The following is a 20,996-nucleotide window of genomic DNA, read 5'->3' as shown; positions in this document are numbered from 1 at the left end:
GGTTAATATGTTCCTGTCCCAGCTTTTTTGGAACGTGTTGCAGGCATCAAATTCAGAAAGAGTATATATTTACAAAACAAAACAAACAAACAAACAAAAAAAAAAAACACAATAGAGTTTGAACAGCAAATCATTATATTAAGTTTTTCCTGTTTTACACAACACCCAAACATTACTGGAACTGGTGGTGTGTAATAAACTGTGTACACTGCCATTAGTATATAGTATATTTTTGAATGTTGGCATGAAGTCACATGACCTTAGTACTTCACCTGTCCCCCTTCAGTGTTTCTCATGATATAAAGTTCACCCACTTAATGTCCCCCCTCTGTCAAATGACTGCGTCCCCCAGGATACAGCAATCATTTCAAAATCATTTCAAAATTTTACTTATGCCTGAACCTGAACCTAACTTTTCTCACTCCTACTGCTCACAACACAAAGTTTAGATCAGTGATTTCAACTCCACCTAGTGGTACAAGCTTAACATTTATTGTAGGACAGATCAGATCCTGTCTCTCTGTCTGCATGGTTGTGATCACAGCAAATTAAAAATAACACAACAGCTCAAGGGTCCAGATGTATGGTTTGTTAGTGTCTCGTCGAGAGAATAAAAGACAAAGAATACCAAATGACTGAAAATGTTTAGTCTACTTTTGATATTGCAGAGGAAAAGGACATCAAAAGGCGTGGGCGGGAGGGCCGGCCTCAAAAAACGGTGTGACCCCACGGAGACCCAGCTGCTCGGAGTCTAATATTTCCTGCTTCCCCGACAAAGTCAAACAGAAGCTTCCAGACGGATTCAATCTAGTGGGAATGTTATCATTGGTAACCTGAACGCCACACAACAGATGTTCAAATCAGATGAGACACAGAGACACACACACACACAGCAAACATTTTTATATAAAAAAGGTTTTATCACAGAAGTTGAACAATATTGACTTCAAATGTTAGTGTTTTGTTGCAGCTGTGTGATCAGATTCACACAAATCTGTGCAGAGCTTTAAACAAACAATATAAATATCTTTCTTTAAGATTAAAAGGATAGTTTGGGTTATCTGAAGTGGGGTTGTTTGGGGTACTTTTCGATATCGCGCTCTCCAAACCAACCAAACTCCATGGGCAAAATCAGCAATTTTACCTCACACAGCGCAGGAGTCACTGGTCTACCGCTGCCTCGATCTGTTAGTTTGTTTGCGGATTTTGCCTGTGGAGTTTGGTTAGTTTGGAGAGAGGAATATTTGGCTTATATAACAACAGTTTCCTGTCAGACAGGTAAGGTAAAGCAGTGAAAAATACCTGTTGTTGCTGACCCTGTCCACAGCAGTAAATTGCTTAGCGCCTCACTGGAGACGTGCTGACCATCATCTACTGTTCGTAACATATTGACTATTGATAAGTTCATCATATAACCCCACATCAAACAATCCAAACTCTCCCTTTAACTTGGTTTTTTGTAAACTTCAATATAACTTGCTATAAAATTTGGTCCTCATTTCATAAGAGCAATACCTGGTCTTATATAAGTCAAGTAAAATGATTTTGGCATTTGCAAACAGTTAGTGTTTTTTTTTGCGAATGTAAACATTAATAACAGCTTTGTGATGGTTTAGACTGGGAGAGAACGATGCTTCAGTGTTCTGAAAACATTTTCTCAACTTCGTCCATCCAGTCACATGGAGACTCTTCTTCAAAGTCTCTGTGAAGAGAAGACAAACAGTACAAGACATCTTAACTTTGTTTTCATGTTAGAGATCACATATACAAATTATAAAAAAAACAGTACATTTCCGTTCAACAGATGCTCAATAACTGGTGTGAATTTCAGTGTGAATAATGTTTATTTTCGTTTGTTCATTATTTTCTTTGCAGCCCACACTCTAGCCTCAGAACTGACAAATCTGCCGCGCTCATGCTTTCATTAGCTCTGGCATGTTTGTGAACTAGTCTGGTGTGCCAGGCTACATACTCTCTGCTTTGGAGGCTCAAAAAACTGAGCTACAAAGAAGTATTATTTCATTATTTTGTGACATATTTTATCTGGGGTAAAAAGAAAATTAAAAAATTGTGTGCCTCTTCACATTGTATCACAGCTTAGTGCAATTCTTGCACAATATACACACAACATTTATTACTTGTTACAACTGGAAAACTAAATAAATGTCTCTTTGGTGTCAAGAGAAACATTTTAAAGTTTGTTGTTAGCTTAGCTAATGTGAGTTTCTCTGTGACCGACTGGCCCAGGGTAGGTGGAGAGCAGGTTTAATCAGCCAATCACAGGACACAGGTGCCTTAAAAAGACAGAACCAATACCACACAGTTCAGATGTCTCAAAGCAGCTCAGAGACTTTAGTTTTGTTTATTTATCACACACATGCTGGTCTGATTTGCAGGCAACCTCTGGTGGGAAAATTTTCAAAGGGGCCGATATCTGGCCTGCCGTCTTTTTTTCTTTTTATATATTTTTGGGCTTTTATGCTTTTAATTGATAGGACAGCTGAAGATCTGACAGGAAAGGGGGAAAGAGAGAGTGGAGGGGTGACATGTGGCAAAGGGGTGTGGCTGGGAGTCAAAGCCACGACCGCTGCAGAGGACTCACAGCCTCCATACCTGGATTGCATGCGCCACTCATTAAGCTACAACACCACCCAGACTGCTAGTTGAATAAACCTGGGTTACACCATGCAAAACCAGTGCTAATGCCCTAAAACATTTGAGACAACCAGTCAGGTATTATAAAATATGCTCATCCTTCTTAATGGCATGTTAAATACAGCAGTAGGTTAGTAGCCAGGGTTACTTACGTGTCCTCGTCATCAGAGCGAGGCCGCAGCCGGTCCTCATCTACAACCACTTCTGGCTCAGGACCATCAATGTCGTCACCCTGTGGCTGAGAAAGAGGCCCCATCAGGGGATCGTCACCTGAGAACAGAAACCACAACATCACAGAGGCCCTTTTATAACATCCGCTACACTGACAAGCTCCTATCAAGACTGAAACGACTCTATTTCTGAAAACATTCATGTTATGTCAGTTTTGTGCTGCAGGAGAGCTGCTTTTGTTAAAATCACTTCTACTGAGCTATGAACAGACCTCCTTTGTTTATTAAAAAGGTGCTGAAGGCCCTCTTCAGCTGGGCCTTCTCCAACACACTCAGGAGTCTCTCAGGAGGATCTTTGTCCCATCGTCTCCTCTGCCTTCTGCTGTCCTCTGGCTCCTCTGACACATCTGGAAAAACAGGAATACAGCTGACGTATTTTCATACCGTATGTTGTTCTGCAAACCTAAATTTTGTGCAAATGGGGATGTGAACACGCTGTTCAAACCTGTGAAGGTCAGGCTGTCAGATGAGATGAGACTGGCATTGTTCAACTTCTGTATCACAGTGTCTGATGGCTCAGCGGCCCACTGCTTTCGAGGAGCCGGTTCTCTGCTCTCACTGTGGGTTTCAGGTAACTCCACACCTGCAGTGAAATGTTACTTACAATTATTTTGTTGTTATATATTGTTTATTTAATGTTTTCAAGACAAGAAAGTTCTATATACACAAGGTGAATGCACAAAAACCAAAAGACCAAGGAGGGAGAAAGGGAAAAAAAGCTGCTTTTCCACCATAGGAACTTTCCCCATGGACCAGGAACCCCCACTGCAGGGATCAGGTTCTAAATTAAGTTGCAGTTGACATTATTTTAGTGAGGTTTCACACCCAAAAATGACGTGTAAGGCAGCCGCTGCGTTTTCATACATCAGTGGACTAATTTTCCTAATCTTTGCGTGCCACTGACTTGTGTCACTGACTTCCTGTTATTTCATGAGTAATTCATAGCAATGATGTAAATGAATAAAATATTGACAACAACTCTCTTCATTATAGCCTGACAAATAAAGACGGAATGAAATAACTGGCTCTGTGTGGGTGAGCAACATAGGTCAGATCACAGTAATCAGACATCTACAAGCACTAATGAATCTAGCAAACTTAAAAAGTGCCTCGTCTTCACCTGCGGCTGTCAGGTGGGAAGAAAAGAAAAGAGAAGAAAAGAAACAAAAGAGGAGAGACGAACCATGGACACTCAAACTACACCTTGTGGATTAAAAATGTGCAGAAAAAACACAGACAATTTGAGAAAAACACACAAAGCTGCAGTGTCTGTTAAGGTAAATATCAGTTTGTAAGTTGGTTGATTTGATAACATCTATGTTAAAAGCTTAAAGAGACCATTTGTGATTTCTTATGACGCGTTAACAGACACTAAGTCATTTGGCAAACATCCAACACAATTCAATGTTAGTTTTAGCTCCATGTAAAGTGAATAAATGTGATGTTTCCAGATAATGCTTGCCTGCCTGAACGATGCAGTTTACACATTTTTACTTCTGATTTATTACAACAGACTAAAACATGGTGCTGTATTTAACTAATATATAAAAAGTCTCTTGTGTCAGGTAATAAACATTATCAGTGTCTGATCTGACACGTCAATAATCACTCTTGCACTGAATAAAAGAATGCATCAGTACATTCTCAGCCTTGATGACTAAACACAGATCAAGTTATGCCTACTTTATGCCTACTAACTGAATTTTTTACAGCCAGGACAAACATCCTTCAGCAAAATCCATCACACTATCATGAAACTGTCTGAGAAAATTATGACTAAAACTATGACTGAATTAAAACTATGTTCCACTGACTAAATCTTGACTACAAAAAGCCTAAAATGTGACTTTGTGACTAAAACTATTATAAATTATTATAAATTCATGTCAAAATTAAAACTTTTAGACCATGATGGAAACGGGCTGAAAGAAACTTTTCAAGTCTTGAAAAGTAGTTCTTGAGACTAAAAGTTCCAGGTACTTTGGGTGGAAGTGCAGCTATTGTAGAAGATTTCTCTTAGAAAGTGAAACTTGTCAAAACCTTTGTAAACTTTTATTCTTTTATATCTTGTAACCACATGTATGTTCCTACCAGTCCTCATAAAAATTTCAGTGATGTAGTTTTCCCAGAATGCAGCAGTATATCCTTTTTTTCTTGACTACATTGTTCACTTTGACTTGGACTCTACCTTCAAAAGTTGATGTTTGTATTAAACTCTTCTCTCCCAGAAGATCAGCCACCTTCTTTCCCTCTCCTCTGTCCCACCGACCCGTGCGCCTCCCCTGCTCCTCTGCCTCTATCGCCTGTAAAAGATTCAAAGCAGCGCAGTAAATCAAACACATAACATGAGCTCCGTGGCCATCTGAACCAACAGCAGCTTGTCAAAGGTCAGATTCCACGTAGGGTCACCACAGCTGGGGAAGTTGTGTAAGAGGTTAAATTCTCACTTCGACACCACGTCGTGACAGCATGTCGTTATGATGGATGAGCGGCCATAAAGTTGTTTCAAGTTCGACTGCCTGAGTGATTGTCATTGCACAGGAAGGGTGACAGTGTTGTTACCTGGGCGGGGAGATGTGTCCGCAGGAGTCTGGAAACCCGGTGAGAGGTCAGGATGGTGTGCAGGGACGGCCTGTCTTTTGGGTTTGTCTTGAACATCTGCTTGACTAGATACTGCAGCTCATAGGGCAGGTGACTGGGGAGGGGAGGGTACGCACCCCGGCACACCTTAAGGATCAGGCTCTTCCAGCTGGGCGCCTGGAACTGGACACAAGAATGAGGTGTGAGCAACGCAGGCACAACAAACCACACCGCAACATCTGAGCCATTAAAAACACACAGCAGATAATCAAAGACAGCTGAAGAGACCAGGCCTCCATCATAACACAACAATACTCTGAAGTATCTCACTGTACAGTGAGAAGACTGTGGAGCTATTTCATGTCATGAGTCAGTTACAATATTTGAAACAGTGGCAGACTTAGGGTGCTTATCCCTGGAGGGTACTTCATCACATTTTGCCTACTGGAGGGGCACTCTAGAGGGCACATCACCCTGTTTTTTTCCCAGTGGAAGGACACTTTAGAGGGCACTATATCACATCTGGCCCAATGGAAGGGCACTATCAAGAGCACTTCAAGACATTTTGTCCACTGCAAGGGCATTTCACCATGTTTTCTCCACTGGAAGGGCACTCTCAAGGGCACTTTATCACATTTGTCCACTGGATGGCACTCTGGAGGGCATGTAATCATGTTTTGTCCACTGGAAAGGTACTTCACCACATTTTCACCCACTGGACGGTCACTCTAGAGGGCACTTTATCACAATGTTCTAGACAACAGGCCTCTCTAGAGGGCTATTATTATATTTTATGTACCATAGGGGCAGTGTTTCCCCTATCCTGGCCCTCGGAGCTCACTGTCCTGCATGTTTTAGATGTTTCCCTGCTCCAACACACCAGATTCAGATGATCAGCTCGTCATGAAGCCTCGGCCTGATAGCCTGAACCCTAATAACAAGCTGATCATTTGAATCAGGTGTGTTGGAGCAGGGAAACATCTAAAACATGCAGGACAGTGAGCTCCGAGGGCCAGGATAGGGGAAACACTGCATAGGGGCATCCATGAGGGCACCTTTGTGATGTGTCTTTCAAACATGGTGGCACCAGTGGGGGCAACAGCCCTTGAGACTGGAAGAGAGGCCTGCAGTCAAAGCCATGGTACATGTAGCGTGGAGGGAGGGGACATACCGGGTGTCGCAGGGTGCAGAGCTCGTAGAGAACGCAGCCCAGAGACCACACATCACTGCAGAACACAAAAACATACAGACGGTTATTCATTCACACCAGACATTCGTCATGCACCGGCACAGTCACAAAGATACAAGACTGGTTAACCCACGCATGAGTTACATAATCAGTGCTGAGCTGTGAACTCAGCAGAGGACACAGACTGTTGTGAAAACTCCTCATTGTTGGTGCATTTATTGACACACGCAGGCCTGTCTGGTGAAAAGCGTTGTGTTCACAAGCCATGTTGATGGAAAGTCAAACCTGGACGGGAAACTCGCAGGAAATTTAGGAAAGATCATGTGATGTTTTTGTAGTTTATTTGATTAAAGAGTATTTTTATTTTATTTTGAAAACTCTGTTCATAACTGTGCTCTAACTCCAAGCAATATTCAAAATAGAGACACTGCATATTGAATCTACTATGTCTCATCTGGAAAATCATAAAACTGCAAATGCTAGTTTTATACCATCAGAGTTTTTATTATATTTTTCATTTGTTTTTTATGTTCATTCAGGCTCAGTTTTAGTTGGTGCTTTAGTTTGGTGCTATACAAATAAAACAGAGCTGAATTTAATTGAATCAAATATTATAAATAGAGCCAGACAGATATATTGGTCGGCTAATATTATTGACCTGATATTGGCCTAGCACAGCTATATCAGTATCAGTGTATATGTTGTCCGATATTTATTTATAGAACATGATGCACGTGGTTATTGTTCTGGGGATTTTTGTCATTTTTTTGGTTTCATAGGCTGCATTTTAAGTATAGCTGGTCCTTTTTCTTAACTGTTCTATTTGTGTTTTTTTAGTTATGTATTATTATTAAAAATACATATGAAAGTTTACTGTTTCTTTCCCCTGATGTTATTTTTGGATTTTATTTCTATAAATAAAGATTACTGGCTGATATACTGATATTAGAATTCTTTTTTATATACCCTACTGTTGGTATTGGCCCCAAAAATCAAGGCTTTAAAATATGTGAATATAAATATAAATGTAATTATAAATATACTGATGTGTGTAGCCCTCCTCAATGCACCAACACAGGTCTGGACACTGTCTGTACATATAAATGTATTCATACAACAGCTTCTTTATGTTTTCCTATGTTGTTTATCGACATTTGTTGATATACATCCTTTGCTTTATCGGGTGAATACTTCATGTTGCAATGACCTAATTTCCCCACACGGACATTGATCCAAAGTCATATAAAACGGAGGAGCCAGTCAAACAAACATGATAAGATACCTCTTATTGTTGTACGGCTTGTTGTCCCAGATTTCTGGAGCCACGTAATACGGCGTCCCAACGTATGTATGAGCATGGGCCTTCGAGCTGCAACACGATAAAAAAAAAATAGTTTTAAAAAGTTAAAAAGTTAAAACATAACAGCAGCAGCAGGGTCAGCAACAAAAGGCATTTTAGTGACCTAAAAATTAATAATAGTTTGAGTGTACACTATATTTAGAATATTTTCTGACAGCCTGTTCTGAAGAGAAAGTAGATGTTGTAGAAGCCAAATATTGCTCACTCCAAACCAACCAAACTCCATAGTCGAAATCAGTAATTTTACCTGCAGAACATGGGAGTTGCTGGTCTACTGTTGCCTCAAACAGTTAGTTTGTTAGTGTTATTGTGTGACTTTGGTTTTTTAAAGGATAATTCGGATTCACTTAAGTCAAACAATAACACAAACAAGCTAAAAGATCAAGGCAGCAGTACACCAGCAACTCCTGTGTTCTGTGAGGTAAAATTACTGATTTTGTCTATGGAGTTTGGTTGGTTTGGAGAGACTTGTATATAGCTTATTTATCAGACTGATGGCAAAGTAAAGCACAAGATTGCAGCTATTTTTTAGGTGGACCTTACAGCACACAACTTATCTTTTGTGCTGCTTTTCCTCTCTGTTCCTCCACACTGAGGGTGTTGGCGACCACCATCTATTGTAGCTGATACACCAACTTTCCAGAAGTACCTCATACAACCCCACTTCAAATAATCTGAACAATCCCTTTAACTTAAAAATGGTAAACGATAAATTGTTGCCTTTCTCTTCCTGTACCTGTTCAGAATACACGCTGATCCAAAGTCTCCGAGCTTGATTGTCCCATTACGTGTCAGGAAAATGTTCTGGGTGAGGAAATGAGAGAGAAATGATGACTTAACATGAAGCAAAAATAAGAGCAGCCAGCCATGGCAGAATGATGATATTATCTCCCATACATTAGTGGGAGATAATGTTGTGATCTTATCTCGATCAGCAGTTTCATCATTGTTCATTTCACTCGACAGCGCTCAGACTGATGAGATTCTATCAACGTGCATCCAACCCAGTAAACTAAATTACTGACTTCTTGTTCTGATTCAAAGAACAAACACAAAGAAAATCTGATCTTCCTCATGAGTTCAAAATGTCTGTTCTACAAACCCTGATTCTAAAAAGGCTGGGATGTAAATAAAAGCAGAATGCAATGATTACTTTGGGAAATCATAGATGTCATGTCTAAAATATATTTTTAACATGTATAGCAATTATAAAGTATAATGTCTAGACCCTACTGTACCTTGGACTTCAAATCTCTGTGCAAAACCCGTTTATCATGGATGTGCTGTCCGGCAGCACACATCTGAGCAAACCACCTCAAGATCTGTAAAAGAAAAAATGAAAGTAATTTAAAAAGAGGAGCAGAGCAGTAACATTAAACTGTGAGAATAGTTGCAGGTAGTCGTGGCGTACATCATCAACACAGAACTGTGCGGTTTTCTGTTGCCGGATCCTCTGGAGCAGGTCTCCTCCGCTGCAGTACTCCATCACAATACACAGGAGGTCATCAGCTGAACAAACACAATCACATTGCCTATTCTGCAATCCAAACAATAATAACTGTATGTCACCAGAGTCCAAAATGTCTTGTAATACGTTTTAAAGGGAGCATTAGTGTGTGTGTGTGTGTGTGTGTGTGTGTGTGTGTGTGTGTGTGTGTGTGTACCTTCGAATGCCTCCCTAAAGGCCACAATATTAGGATGTTTCATTCTGGACAGCAGGACAGCCTCTCTCCTCAAACTCTCCAATTTGGCCTGATTCTATAAAAATGCAAATATGAGCGTGAATGCATTCTCTATTTATGCAAAACAAACACACTGCACGTCTCTGCGCAGGCAACAATCTGGTGGGTTATCAGCAGTGCAGAGCAAATAACATTTCCATATCGACCCCAGGCTATAACATAACAGTCTGAATTTAAAACACAGTGTGCAGCGGTGTAGTTTACAGGCTGGTGCAAATACGACATGTGTTCATGTTTTATTCACAATTTCATTACAAATAATGTGATTTTTTAAATTATTTTTAAACCAGAAATACATGGGGAGGATCCAGTTCAAGTCCAATTACCCATTCCACCGCTAAAGTTACAGAGTGTAGGCCACAACAGTGGTTCCCAAACTTTTTCATTTCACAGACGCTGACAATATGTGTACATTATACCCCAAATTCAAGGGTTCTGTTTTAAGGAATCTAGAACTGCAAACATTAATTGATTAGTTGTCAACTATTAAATAAATTCCCAACTATTTTAATGACCAATTAATCATTTTGAGTAAAGGCAAAAAAAAAAAAAAAAAAAGTCAAATTCCAGCTTCTTACATGTGAATATTTTCTGTTTTTTTACTCATCTATCACAGTAAACTAAATATCTTTGGGCTGTGGGCAAAACATTGGAGGACGTCACCATGAGCTTTGAGAGACAGTGACTGTCATTTTTCACCATTTTCTGAGTATTTTTTTATTTATAGGTTTGAAGATAATTAAGTTTTAATAGTCAATCAATGGTCAAGGGTTGCAAATTATAGCACAAAACTTTTTTCTTTTTTCCTCTTTTTTTATTAATATAAAATTTAAGTTTCTTTATTCAACAAATGGCTCTGCCAGACAAAACAATGTCAAAGGAGGTGAAGTTACTGCCATTTCTGTATGATCGATTAACATATTTTTAATCAGTTCAATTCTTAACACCGATTAATAGATTAATCATTAACATCTCTAAACGCTATAGATTGCAATCAGTCTACCCTACAACCCACTGAAGGGCCCCGGTTGGTCCCCGGACCACAGTTTGAAAACCACGGGGCTACAGTACATCACTCTTTCTTTGCAAATACCTTTGGCAGCTGAATTTCCTTGAGCACATACTCGTCCTGAGTGCTTTTACACCGAACTAACAGAGCCCGACCGAAAGATCCTTCACCGATCACTTTCTGCAGGGAGTATTTCTCCATGAGCTCCTTATCAACCACAAAGAAAGACCGCAGAGGACAGAAACGACATAAACAAACAAGCTACAACAGACTGAGGCGGCAGAGGAGACACTTTACTGCCTTATTTTAGTCGAATTTATATTTTAGTCTAATATAAGGATACTGCGCCAAAAAAACATAACATGTAGAGCTCCTCGTGCTGTTTGTTTGGCTGTTACTTCCTTTTTATTGTATGACGTAGGCGAAGCACACCTGTACTGCGCAGCGTGGCCGCTAAATGGCGCTGCGTCATAATCTCTTATTTAGATTGCGATGTAGAAGTTTCCATAAAATCACCATAATAGTGTTTTAATCAATATTATAACAGGGCTTTGTTAATCACTCAGTTCTGATTGGTCAATTACAGCATTCGTTGCTATGATGAATAGACCGTTGCTATGGAGACAGGTCTGATAACAGACTGTAGAGACAATAAAATCGTTGTTGAGTCAAAAGAAATTATAAAATAAATTTTTTGTGTCAAAAAAAATTATTGTTTTTTATACTTAACCATGTAACAAATGGGATAATATACAGTGAGCATGGCACTACTGCGAAATAAAATCATTTTAAAATTCATGTTTTGTGTCACTATATAATTATCACATAAAATTATCACAACACAAAATGCATCGAGAAAAAGTAACATAAATGTAGGCTCCAATGCTACAAGATTTAGGTTTTCACAAAATATTTTATAAAGAGATGATTTATCTATTTACTTTTTTCAGGCTGGCACTTTTTACTCTTTTTTTGCAGAAAGGAAAAAACAAGTTAACAAAAACATTCAACTTGTATCTAGAGAGACATTTTTACACATACCACGTGACTTATTTAGAGCTCCCACGTGACGACTTTGTCAGAGCCCGGATAGCTCAGTCGGTAGAGCATCAGACTTTTAATCTGAGGGTCCAGGGTTCAAGTCCCTGTTCGGGCGATCGAAATTTTAAAAAAAGTTTAGTCGTTGCAGACAGCAAGAAGACTTCCGATGAGAATAAGACTGCACCGCGATGCTAAAGCAGACTGTCATAAGAATATTGTCTCTGTGTGCAACTGATAACGTCAACTTGTGTGACACAAGAATACGTCTATCATACGCAACAAGTCCGGGTATATCAATTTTGCTGAATGTAAGTGTACTTAACATCACAGCTCAGCATTTTATAAACTACTCTGCCGTGTTAGACATGACCATGTGCAAAGGCAGAGCCACTGCCAGCAGGACAAAAAAATAAAACAAACGAACAAAACAGAGAAAAATAAACACAAACTAACCAACCAACAAAAAAAAGTAACAAAAAAGTTTAGCTCAGGCACTAAGGCAACCTGTAAAATGTTCTTTTACTCTGTTCACATTAATTTAGTTATTTATAATATAATTCTGGCTGAGAAATTCCCAATTCAGTTGATTATTTTAATTTAATTTATTTATTTAACATGTTTAAGACCCACCAGCGTTGAGTGTAAAGGTCTCCCACCATGTGTAGTTTGGTGTAACTGTAGAGCGTGAACTCCAAAAAGCCCCACATTCTCATTAACAGTAAAGTCAACACAACCTGCAGTAATCATGACTGCATGGACACAGTTCTTATCATAGACTCTGGAGAAACAACAAAATCATTGTTAAATCAATAAAATATTTTTAAAAAATAATTATTTGTGTTAAATTATTGATTTTTTGGCACACAAGCAGGATATTGTGCAGTGAGCAGGTCGCTATTATGAAATAAAGCCTTCAAATTATTTTAAAATAATAATTTGTGTCATATATAGTACATATCTATCACTTAACAGAACAGTAATAACATAAGTCTAGTGTACAATGTTTCTATCAGTCTCACAGAGTACACGTGAATCAGAGACTTTTTCAGAAATAAATAAATAAAAAAGAAAAACTTTTTTCCTTTTCCTCTGAAGGCAGAGAAAATAAATAATAAAAACAAATATACATATTGATCTAAATTTGAGCTAAAGACGTCACGTGACTTATTTGAAGCTCCCACGTGGTACCTCTACAAGAGCCCGGATAGCTCAGTCGGTAGAGCATCAGACTTTTAATCTGAGGGTCCAGGGTTCAAGTCCCTGTTCGGGCGGTCGAAGTTTTAAAAAACTTGTAACTATAAGACAGTCTTTAGTACTAAGACCGTCAGTTAATCATATCATGTTGGTAAAACGTCATAAGACTGCTGTCTCAGGGTGGAGCTCATATGAACTTTGTCAGTCGTAAGGTAACAGCAAAGAAGTTAAAAAATTAAGGTCCATACCAATTTATTTGTTCATTATTTTATCTTTTTCAAGGGCTATGCCAGTTATATGTTATGTGTATTTTACACCGGCACTCAACATTTTTCAAAACACACTACTGTATTAAAATAACCATGTGTAGATGCAGAGCCACAGCCAGCACAAAAAGCAGGGAAAAAAAGGAAAGAAAAGTGTAGTTTAGGCACTGTAAAATGTTATTTGATTTCTTTATTCTGTTCACATTCATAATTTCATCATAATTCTGGCTGAGAATTTCCCAATCCAGACAATTATTTTATTTTAATTAGTTAATTTAACATGCAAAGTTGAGTGTAAAAGTCTCCTAAACCTGCCATGTGTAGTTTGGGTTAGGTTAAAAATGAATTCCAAAAAGCTCAACATTCACATAAAAGACAGTACAGTCAACACAACCTGCATACAAGTAAGCATGACTCACCTGTACTACGCATCTCGGCCGCTAGATGGCGGTGCGTCATAATCTCTAAATAATATGACTCATTCAGAAGTTTCCATAACAACCATAAACTGCCTCTGTTACCTAGTGATTTTATATTGGAGTATTTTATTTTTTTTAAATAGTTTATATAATCCGGTTTTGCATTAATTAAAGTAAGTTTGGACAGGTCAGTGTGGTTTCTCTCCCCTGCTTCCTGACCTTACAACCCGCTGCCAGAAGGACAGAAAGAAATGAAGATTTCAAGAAACTCAGAGAGAAAGTGAAGCGCCAGGGTGAGTAATAATGCTCCAGCCTGTCGGGTCATGTGGCAGGTGGCAAAGGTACAACGTTGGCCGTGATGGAAACGTAATAAGTAATCACGAAATTGGAAAGTGATTCTTTGTTTTCATGCCTCTGTAGATAGAAGGAAAAAACAAACAAAAAGAAAATAAGAAAATCATGAGTGCTCATGTACCATATGACTGACTATGAAGTCCGACGTGGAACCTCTACAAGAGCCCGGATAGCTCAGTCGGTAGAGCATCAGACTTTTAATCTGAGGGTCCAGGGTTCAAGTCCCTGTTCGGGCGATCGAAGTTTTAAAAAAGTTTAAACGGTGCAGACGACAGAGAGATTGACGGTGAGTTGACCCGGACACGTGAAACTGTAAATCACACAAGCAAAGCTGATGCGAAGTGAACTCTGGACGGAGTGGATTAATAAATACTCATCATGACAGGAACTTCGGCGGCAAAGTTTCTAAGGTTATTCAACCAAGTGGTCTCTGAAGAAATTACTGAGTGTAAACTCAGCCCCTCCAGGATTTTGAGGGCTTTTTAAATTTTTTGAAGCCTAAAATGCCTGAGTTCTCAGCAGCTTTTGTTCAAAAAAGTGATGTTTTTAGCTGTATCTTGCAATGAAATTGTGGGAGAAAATGAAAGTTGCAAAAAAAAGTTTTTTTTTTGTATAATTCATTCAAATCAAAGGCAACTTGTTCCAGGGAGAATAAGCTGCATTCTGTTCTGAGTGTTATAAAGTAACTTTACCAGGATGCTCAGGGTTACAAAAATATGCTTATTTATAAAGTGCACTGAGGGGTTATCCCACCAAGAAGCAAAATATTTTGGAGCTCAAACTTAGTTGAAACAGCACAAAATTTAAAAATATGAAAATTCACAGAACATTGATGAATGTCAGTAGCAATGGGAAACTAAATAAAGCAAGTACAAAAAAAAGTTGCAAATAATAAAATGGTGAGACTGAGATGCACATGTATGTCATTTACAAAGGGGCCTGCTGTCATTGGTGGGACTCACTTGAAGCTACAATGATTGGTCAGATTTTCAGAAAAGTTGCGGTGGTTGGACAAAATTGCAAGTTCATGCAGAATTCACAGGGACTGATTTAATTTGCATAAAATATTGCATCCCAACTTCCTGGAGGGACTGTAAAGTGTACTTTAAATCACAACTCAGCATTTTGCACATTGCAAAGGACAATGTGTGAATGCAGAGCTGGTAGCCAGGACAGAAATATGGAGGTCATTCCACCCAGAGACAGTTTTGCTCAAGCACCAAAAGCAATCTGCAAAATGTTCCTTTAATTTATCTTCAATCCAGTTGATTTTCCTGGTTTTAATTTGATTAATGAATTAATACATACAAGATTTAAAAAAAAACAAAAAACAACAATAATAGACTGCACAGACTCATACAAAAATAATCCATCTCAATTATCACCCACCAGGAGTGTGTGGTGGCACCTGCATCCACAGAGACCCCACCCTCCGCCTGCACCTTCTTATTTTCTCATTATTTTGCTGTGTTCAGGACACTTTATCAACCCAAAACTACTGTATTTGACGTCCAGGAAATTAATTGTGTGTAGTGAGGAACATGAATATCTCCCACAGTGATTAACAGCACAGGCAACACAACCAGAGTGTCTAGGCTGTGTTTGAATGTCTGTTCCCTATGTCCATTGGTCTCCATTAAAACAGGCACTAAAATTCCATTGCAGTGCAACAATAATATAATAAGCCAACTGATGAAAAACAATGCAGACTTTTGACATTCATTGTGATGGATTACACAACACACACAACTTTCAAAAGTCTGCTAATAGATTTTCCTATCACACAGCAATGACTGGAGACGGTGGACTGACTGAAACAGCATGGAAAATACATCCTCAGAAAGTATATATCATGCATTTGCAAACAGTCAGCACAAATGTAAATTGTAGTTAAGGAGCTGAAACTGGAAAACACAACAGTACAGTCCTTAAATGTTCAGCAGAATCCCCCGAACATCTTGTGCAGCATAAACCAAGCTGCTTCATAGCCAAACGATTGCACAGTGGGTCCAAATGTCTAATATTTGCCTCATTACCTCCTGTTTTCTGCTCTCTGGCAGCGCTCTGGTTGCACCTATCAGCAAATAGCCTTACACAGGAGGAAAATAAAGGCAATAATGAGGTAAATATTGGGCACGGTGCAACAGTTTGCCGACAGGTCCTGGATTATGCTGCACAAGCTGTTTGAGGAGAGGTGATGGACGTGTTTCTGCGTTTCTTGGAGCTGTAAATAGAGGCCCAGGTTAACTCAGTTTGGACTGAAGCCCTGTTCAAACCTCAACTGAGCTTTTACTGACAAATGGATGATGAGTGTGTTTTCACTCTGTTGCTTAAGAGAGGACAGAACCATATTTACATGGCGGCCATTTTCCTCTGACGTCACACTCAGGGTGGGAAGCTCCTAGTCGTGCTGCTGTTTTCCAGGCTGAAAGTCATACAAACATGGGGAATCTGACAAATCTGTATCATTTCACCACTTTCCAATTGATCAATAACAGAGAAGACAACGGACAGTGAAAACCTGGAGGAATATGGAGACATATTTCAAGCTAAAAGAACATATTTGATAAGCCATTAGCTACCATTACACAGCAGCTAACATCAGCATTCAACCACTTCCTAGCTAACAGGACTGTTTGATAATGTTACACAGTCTGATAGGAAAAGCACATTTTGGACATGTTTATTTAATCATAGAAGTAAAACACACTTGAAGCAGTCAAACTTGTAACATGATGTTAATTGTCTCTGGTCCAAGTATGTAAGCTAGCAGCTAAAACAGGTATGCTAGCTTTGAACAAAATAACAGTCTGATCTTTTCCTTATCATACTCTTTTGTGGTGGATGTAATCGGTATGAACACTACACAGAAATTTGTGTTCCAGCAAGCATAATGCCACATAATGCTACTGAACATTTCTGTGGTCGGGTGAAGAGACAACAAAGTCTAATGTTCACATTAGCCGACATGGCAAGCTTGATCACATCCACTGTGGTTTACTTTCAGGCTTAGAATTAACTAAGTGTTTCCAAGATGTGTGTTAATTTACGCCTGTCCTATTGTCTCTTTCAAATGGTACTGCTAGCTAGGAAGTGGTTAAATGCTAACATTAGCTCTTGTCTGATGGTAGCTAATAAGTTTTTTAATATGTTATTTTAGCTTCAAATATGGCCCAATGCCCCTCCAGATTTAATTTTCAATCAGAAAGCAATGAAGTGATAATGGTTTGTCAGATTATGTATATTTATACGTCTTGTAACCTGAAACACAGCAGTAGAAGAAAGAGCTTAACGCCCTGAAAAGAAAATGGCCGCTGGTGAGCTCTTCACTTTGCATTATTAAATTTAATGTCGGTGTAGAAATAAATCAGAACGTTGGCCAACTAAAACCTTCAGCTGGTAATTTTCTTGATGTACAGAGAGAAATATTTTTATATTCAGAAAAAAGAAAACGTAAATATATCAAATACTCAAACCCTGTTCTATAAATAATACCTGAATAAAGTGAAGGTGAAGGCATGTTCTGTGTCTTTACATTCTTCATATCTAAACTATCAAATCACATTTTAATCCCAAACAGCAGTGGTCCGTCTGTGAGATGTAATGATGTAAAGTACAATAACGTCAGGCTGTTAGTTTCTGCTCTCCTCGCTTTATATATGATTAACTGTCACACGGCCAACTATTTAATCATTAATTACTGATAATAAAAGATTAATATCAAAGGATCAAGCTGTGCAAGTGTGGGTGAGAGTTTTTACCACAAAATATGTTGTTTGTGATTTGATAAAGCTGAGATAAAAATTCACGTTTCTACATTAGCAGACATCGCTGTAGGTGTTTGTGGAGCTGAGAGAGCATTTAAATGCAGCATCAGAACATATGGTATCAGTCAGACGCGGTGACACTTCACTTCTAGTTTGTGCTGCTTCAGAAATGACAGATGACTGACATGAAACAGCTGTGGGGCAATAAACATTCAAACTGAATGACATTAAGAGCCTCTAGTGCAGAGGGTTCTCAATCTCGGGGTCAGGTCTTCATGTGGGCCCGCTTGATGTGCAAACCGGGTCATTAGACTTATGTATTGATATTGGCTTATATTAAAGGGATAGTTTGAATTTTTTTGAAATGGGGTTATATGAGGTAAGATCCACTGAAAAAAAAATCAATATCAATTTAAGTCTATGCAATATTTAGATAATTTTCACCACTTCACCTCGCCATAAGACAGCCTTTTCTGATGGTGATGATGTTATTTTACATTGCAGAAAAGTGAGGTTGCTGGTCTACCACTGTTTGTTTGTGTTATTGTGTGATATCAGTGTTTTAAAAGGACACTTGGGATTTACCAAAATCACGTGATAACACAGACAAACTGATATAGGCAAAGGTAGACCTGCAACACCTATGTTCTGCGAGGTAAAATTACACACTTTGCCTATTTAGTTTGGTTGGTTTGGAGAAAGCGGTATTTGGCTTTTACAACAGTGGTTTCCCATTGAAAAAAGATGTCTGACAGCAACAGAAAATGGTGAAAATATTTGAAATATAGTGTACATTTAAGCTGATACATGCCAACTGTACTGTAGGTAAAACCGAACTATCCCTTTAAACCAATTCTAAATACCCTCATTTCTACATAATAAATTCAGGAGTTCGTTCATGTTCTTGAAAGAGACTACAAAAATCTGCCTTATTCACATTTCAGCATGAGAACTCTCAAACTCCTGAGGCCATGAGAAGTTTGGGACCAAAAAAAAAATGTGGGCCAGGGGCCAAAAGAGGCAGAGAAACTCTGCACAAATGACTCTCTGTGATGTCAAAATGTTTTCAGAGAAAGTGTCATAAAAATCAGTCATTTTTAGACTTCATTTACATTTTTATGTTCGAGGTTAACAGTGAAATATATCTCCTCTAACATAAAACATCTTGATGGCTTGCAGATATAATTTCTAAGAGAAGCTTACATTATATTAAAAGCCATCAAATGGTCCTTCATGAGGACGGTTGGAAGTTCACTGCCTGAGAAGGGGACTGCTTGAGTTATTCAGAGCCCATTAAAAGCCAGATAGACATAATACTTAGTGGATAAATATAAAAAAAATAATACGTAGGTGTATGAGATTCTGTTGCAATATAATGTTACTTCAATTTCTTGTTGCTCAGATGAGACATTTTAGCGTGTAAGACAAATGGCGGCAGTGTTAAATCTTCATATTAAAGATATAGTTTGGATTTCTTATCCATAGCCAGTGTATAGATGCTGGTTGGCACATCCTCGGTATAGAGAACCAGAGAGGAGCACCAGTATGGAATCTAAGAAATGTGCTGCTGTGCACAGGGTCAACAACAAAAGGCATTTTAGGTCAGCCTAAAAAAAAATCAGTATTTGTTTAAGTGCATGCTATATTTAGAATATTTTCAGCGCTATACCTTGTCTTCAGACAGAATTCTCTGACTGTAAACTGCGGTTATAAACCGAACATCGCTCTCTCCAAACCTACCAAACTCCATAGGCAAAATCAGTAATTTCACCTCACAGAATTCAGGGGTTCCTGGTCTACCGCTGCCTCTATCTGTTAGTTAGTCAGTGTTATTGTGTGGCTTCTGTGTTTTAAAAGGATAGTTTGGATTCACAGAAGTCACACAATAACACAAAAATCTAGCGTATCATTGCAGCAATGAACCAGCAACTCCTGTATTCTGCGAGGTAAAGTTACTGATTTTGCCAATGGAGTTTGGTTGTTTTGGAATGAATGATATCTGGCTCATATATAGGGCTGAACTATTCTGAAAAAATATACAATTGCAATTATTTTGACTGGTATTGCTATTGCAATATGATTTGCAATATTTGAAGTGATGATAATTTTTAAATCCTTATTCTTATTTTGATTGAAAAACATTAAAATGACTATGGTGTAATTTTTGGTTAGGAATCTTTTCCAAATAAAGTTTTTTTTTTTTTTTAAGTCTGTAGAATCTGATAAGGACAGGACATCCCTGCACCACAACATTCATTAATTTAAAGGTTTTTCAGCATACATCTTAATTGTGCAGCCCTACTTATATAAACAGCAGTTTCCCCTTGGAAAAGTCTGTCTGACAGCAAAGTAAAGTGGTGAATATACATACTGTACACTTAAACTGATGCTGGTTTTTTGTTGCAGACCCTGTCCACATCAATTCATTGGTTATCTTGGGGGCATGTCGACCTCCATCTGCTGTACCTAATGCACTGACTATCAAGAAGTACCTCATAACAACCCTACATCAAATAACCTGAACTATCCCTTGAATGCCATGTGAGAAGTTAGATAGTGAAAACAGAAAAAATGAAGATTTAAGACTTTGTGCTCAGAGTTATCTCACAGAGAAAATGTTAAAGATGCAGCCTGATTCCAAACTGGATCACTGCCTACATCTTAAAACCGTTCAGCCATTCAAATCGAAGGAGTAAATGAACTGAAACCAAACGGCAGTTCGGTCTGATTATCAGGCTATTAACGATGGACATAAAAGAAACAAAACTAAACCATCAGTGAAGCAGCTTTGTGGACGGTGAAGGTCACTTTGCGGGACAATTCAAAGTTTATCTAAACTTTAAGGTCCATTTGAGCATCATATAACGAAGGTTTTATCACCGTTCTTAACCTGAGAGCATATGTTGATCCTCAGATAATTATCTTGGATACTGTCACCTTGTTTCACTTCATTGTCTTCAGTGCTGTTTATCTGTTTATCCTTCACAGAGGCTTTGGGGACGGATTAGGCTGCCTTTGCTCCTCCTTTTTTGGGGACAAAAGTCATTAATACAGATTCATCATGTGCTAAAAAAGAGGATGACATCACCGTCCTGCATGTTAGTGGGTGAGAGCTTCAGCAGCACATATCAGTCCAACAGGAAGTGGAAAAATACCTGATTATCAGTTACCTAAGAATGAACAGCTTCAA

The 20,996-nt window shown here is 38.6% G+C and overlaps 1 protein-coding gene and 3 non-coding genes across 5 annotated transcripts; 3 read left to right on the top strand and 1 right to left on the bottom strand.

Annotated features, from left to right (window-relative positions):
• Positions 1–1,515: 1,515 nt before the first annotated feature.
• On the bottom strand, positions 1,516–11,182 carry nek3 (NIMA related kinase 3). 2 transcript variants are annotated; one of them, XM_084717405.1, is made up of 13 exons: positions 10,850–11,182; positions 9,679–9,772; positions 9,426–9,523; positions 9,253–9,336; positions 8,751–8,818; positions 7,937–8,023; positions 6,637–6,691; positions 5,448–5,648; positions 5,074–5,188; positions 3,331–3,468; positions 3,098–3,232; positions 2,808–2,925; positions 1,516–1,702 (listed from the first exon to the last, which is right to left on the bottom strand). In XM_084717405.1, the coding sequence occupies exons 1-13, from the start codon at positions 10,964–10,966 to the stop codon at positions 1,636–1,638; spliced, it is 1,377 nt and encodes a 458-aa protein (XP_084573531.1). In that variant the 5' UTR covers positions 10,967–11,182; the 3' UTR covers positions 1,516–1,635. The 2 variants fall into 2 exon arrangements, with proteins under 2 accessions (XP_084573531.1, XP_084573532.1); XM_084717406.1 differs by lacking the exon at positions 10,850–11,182 and having other exon boundaries at positions 9,426–9,551.
• A 666-nt stretch (positions 11,183–11,848) lies between these two features.
• On the top strand, positions 11,849–11,921 carry trnak-uuu (transfer RNA lysine (anticodon UUU)). The gene has a single exon. It is a non-coding gene; the product is annotated as a tRNA-Lys (tRNA).
• A 1,083-nt stretch (positions 11,922–13,004) lies between these two features.
• Positions 13,005–13,077, top strand: trnak-uuu (transfer RNA lysine (anticodon UUU)). Its single transcript has one exon. It is a non-coding gene; the product is annotated as a tRNA-Lys (tRNA).
• Positions 13,078–14,202: 1,125 nt separating this feature from the next.
• On the top strand, positions 14,203–14,275 carry trnak-uuu (transfer RNA lysine (anticodon UUU)). The gene has a single exon. It is a non-coding gene; the product is annotated as a tRNA-Lys (tRNA).
• The last annotated feature ends 6,721 nt before the right edge of the window (positions 14,276–20,996 follow it).

Source organism: Lutjanus erythropterus, chromosome 4 (assembly GCF_056507025.1).
Source record: "Lutjanus erythropterus isolate fLutEry1 chromosome 4, fLutEry1.hap2, whole genome shotgun sequence".
Classification (NCBI taxonomy): domain Eukaryota; kingdom Metazoa; phylum Chordata; class Actinopteri; order Lutjaniformes; family Lutjanidae; genus Lutjanus; species Lutjanus erythropterus.
This window is presented reverse-complemented; position numbering and strand designations above follow the sequence as displayed.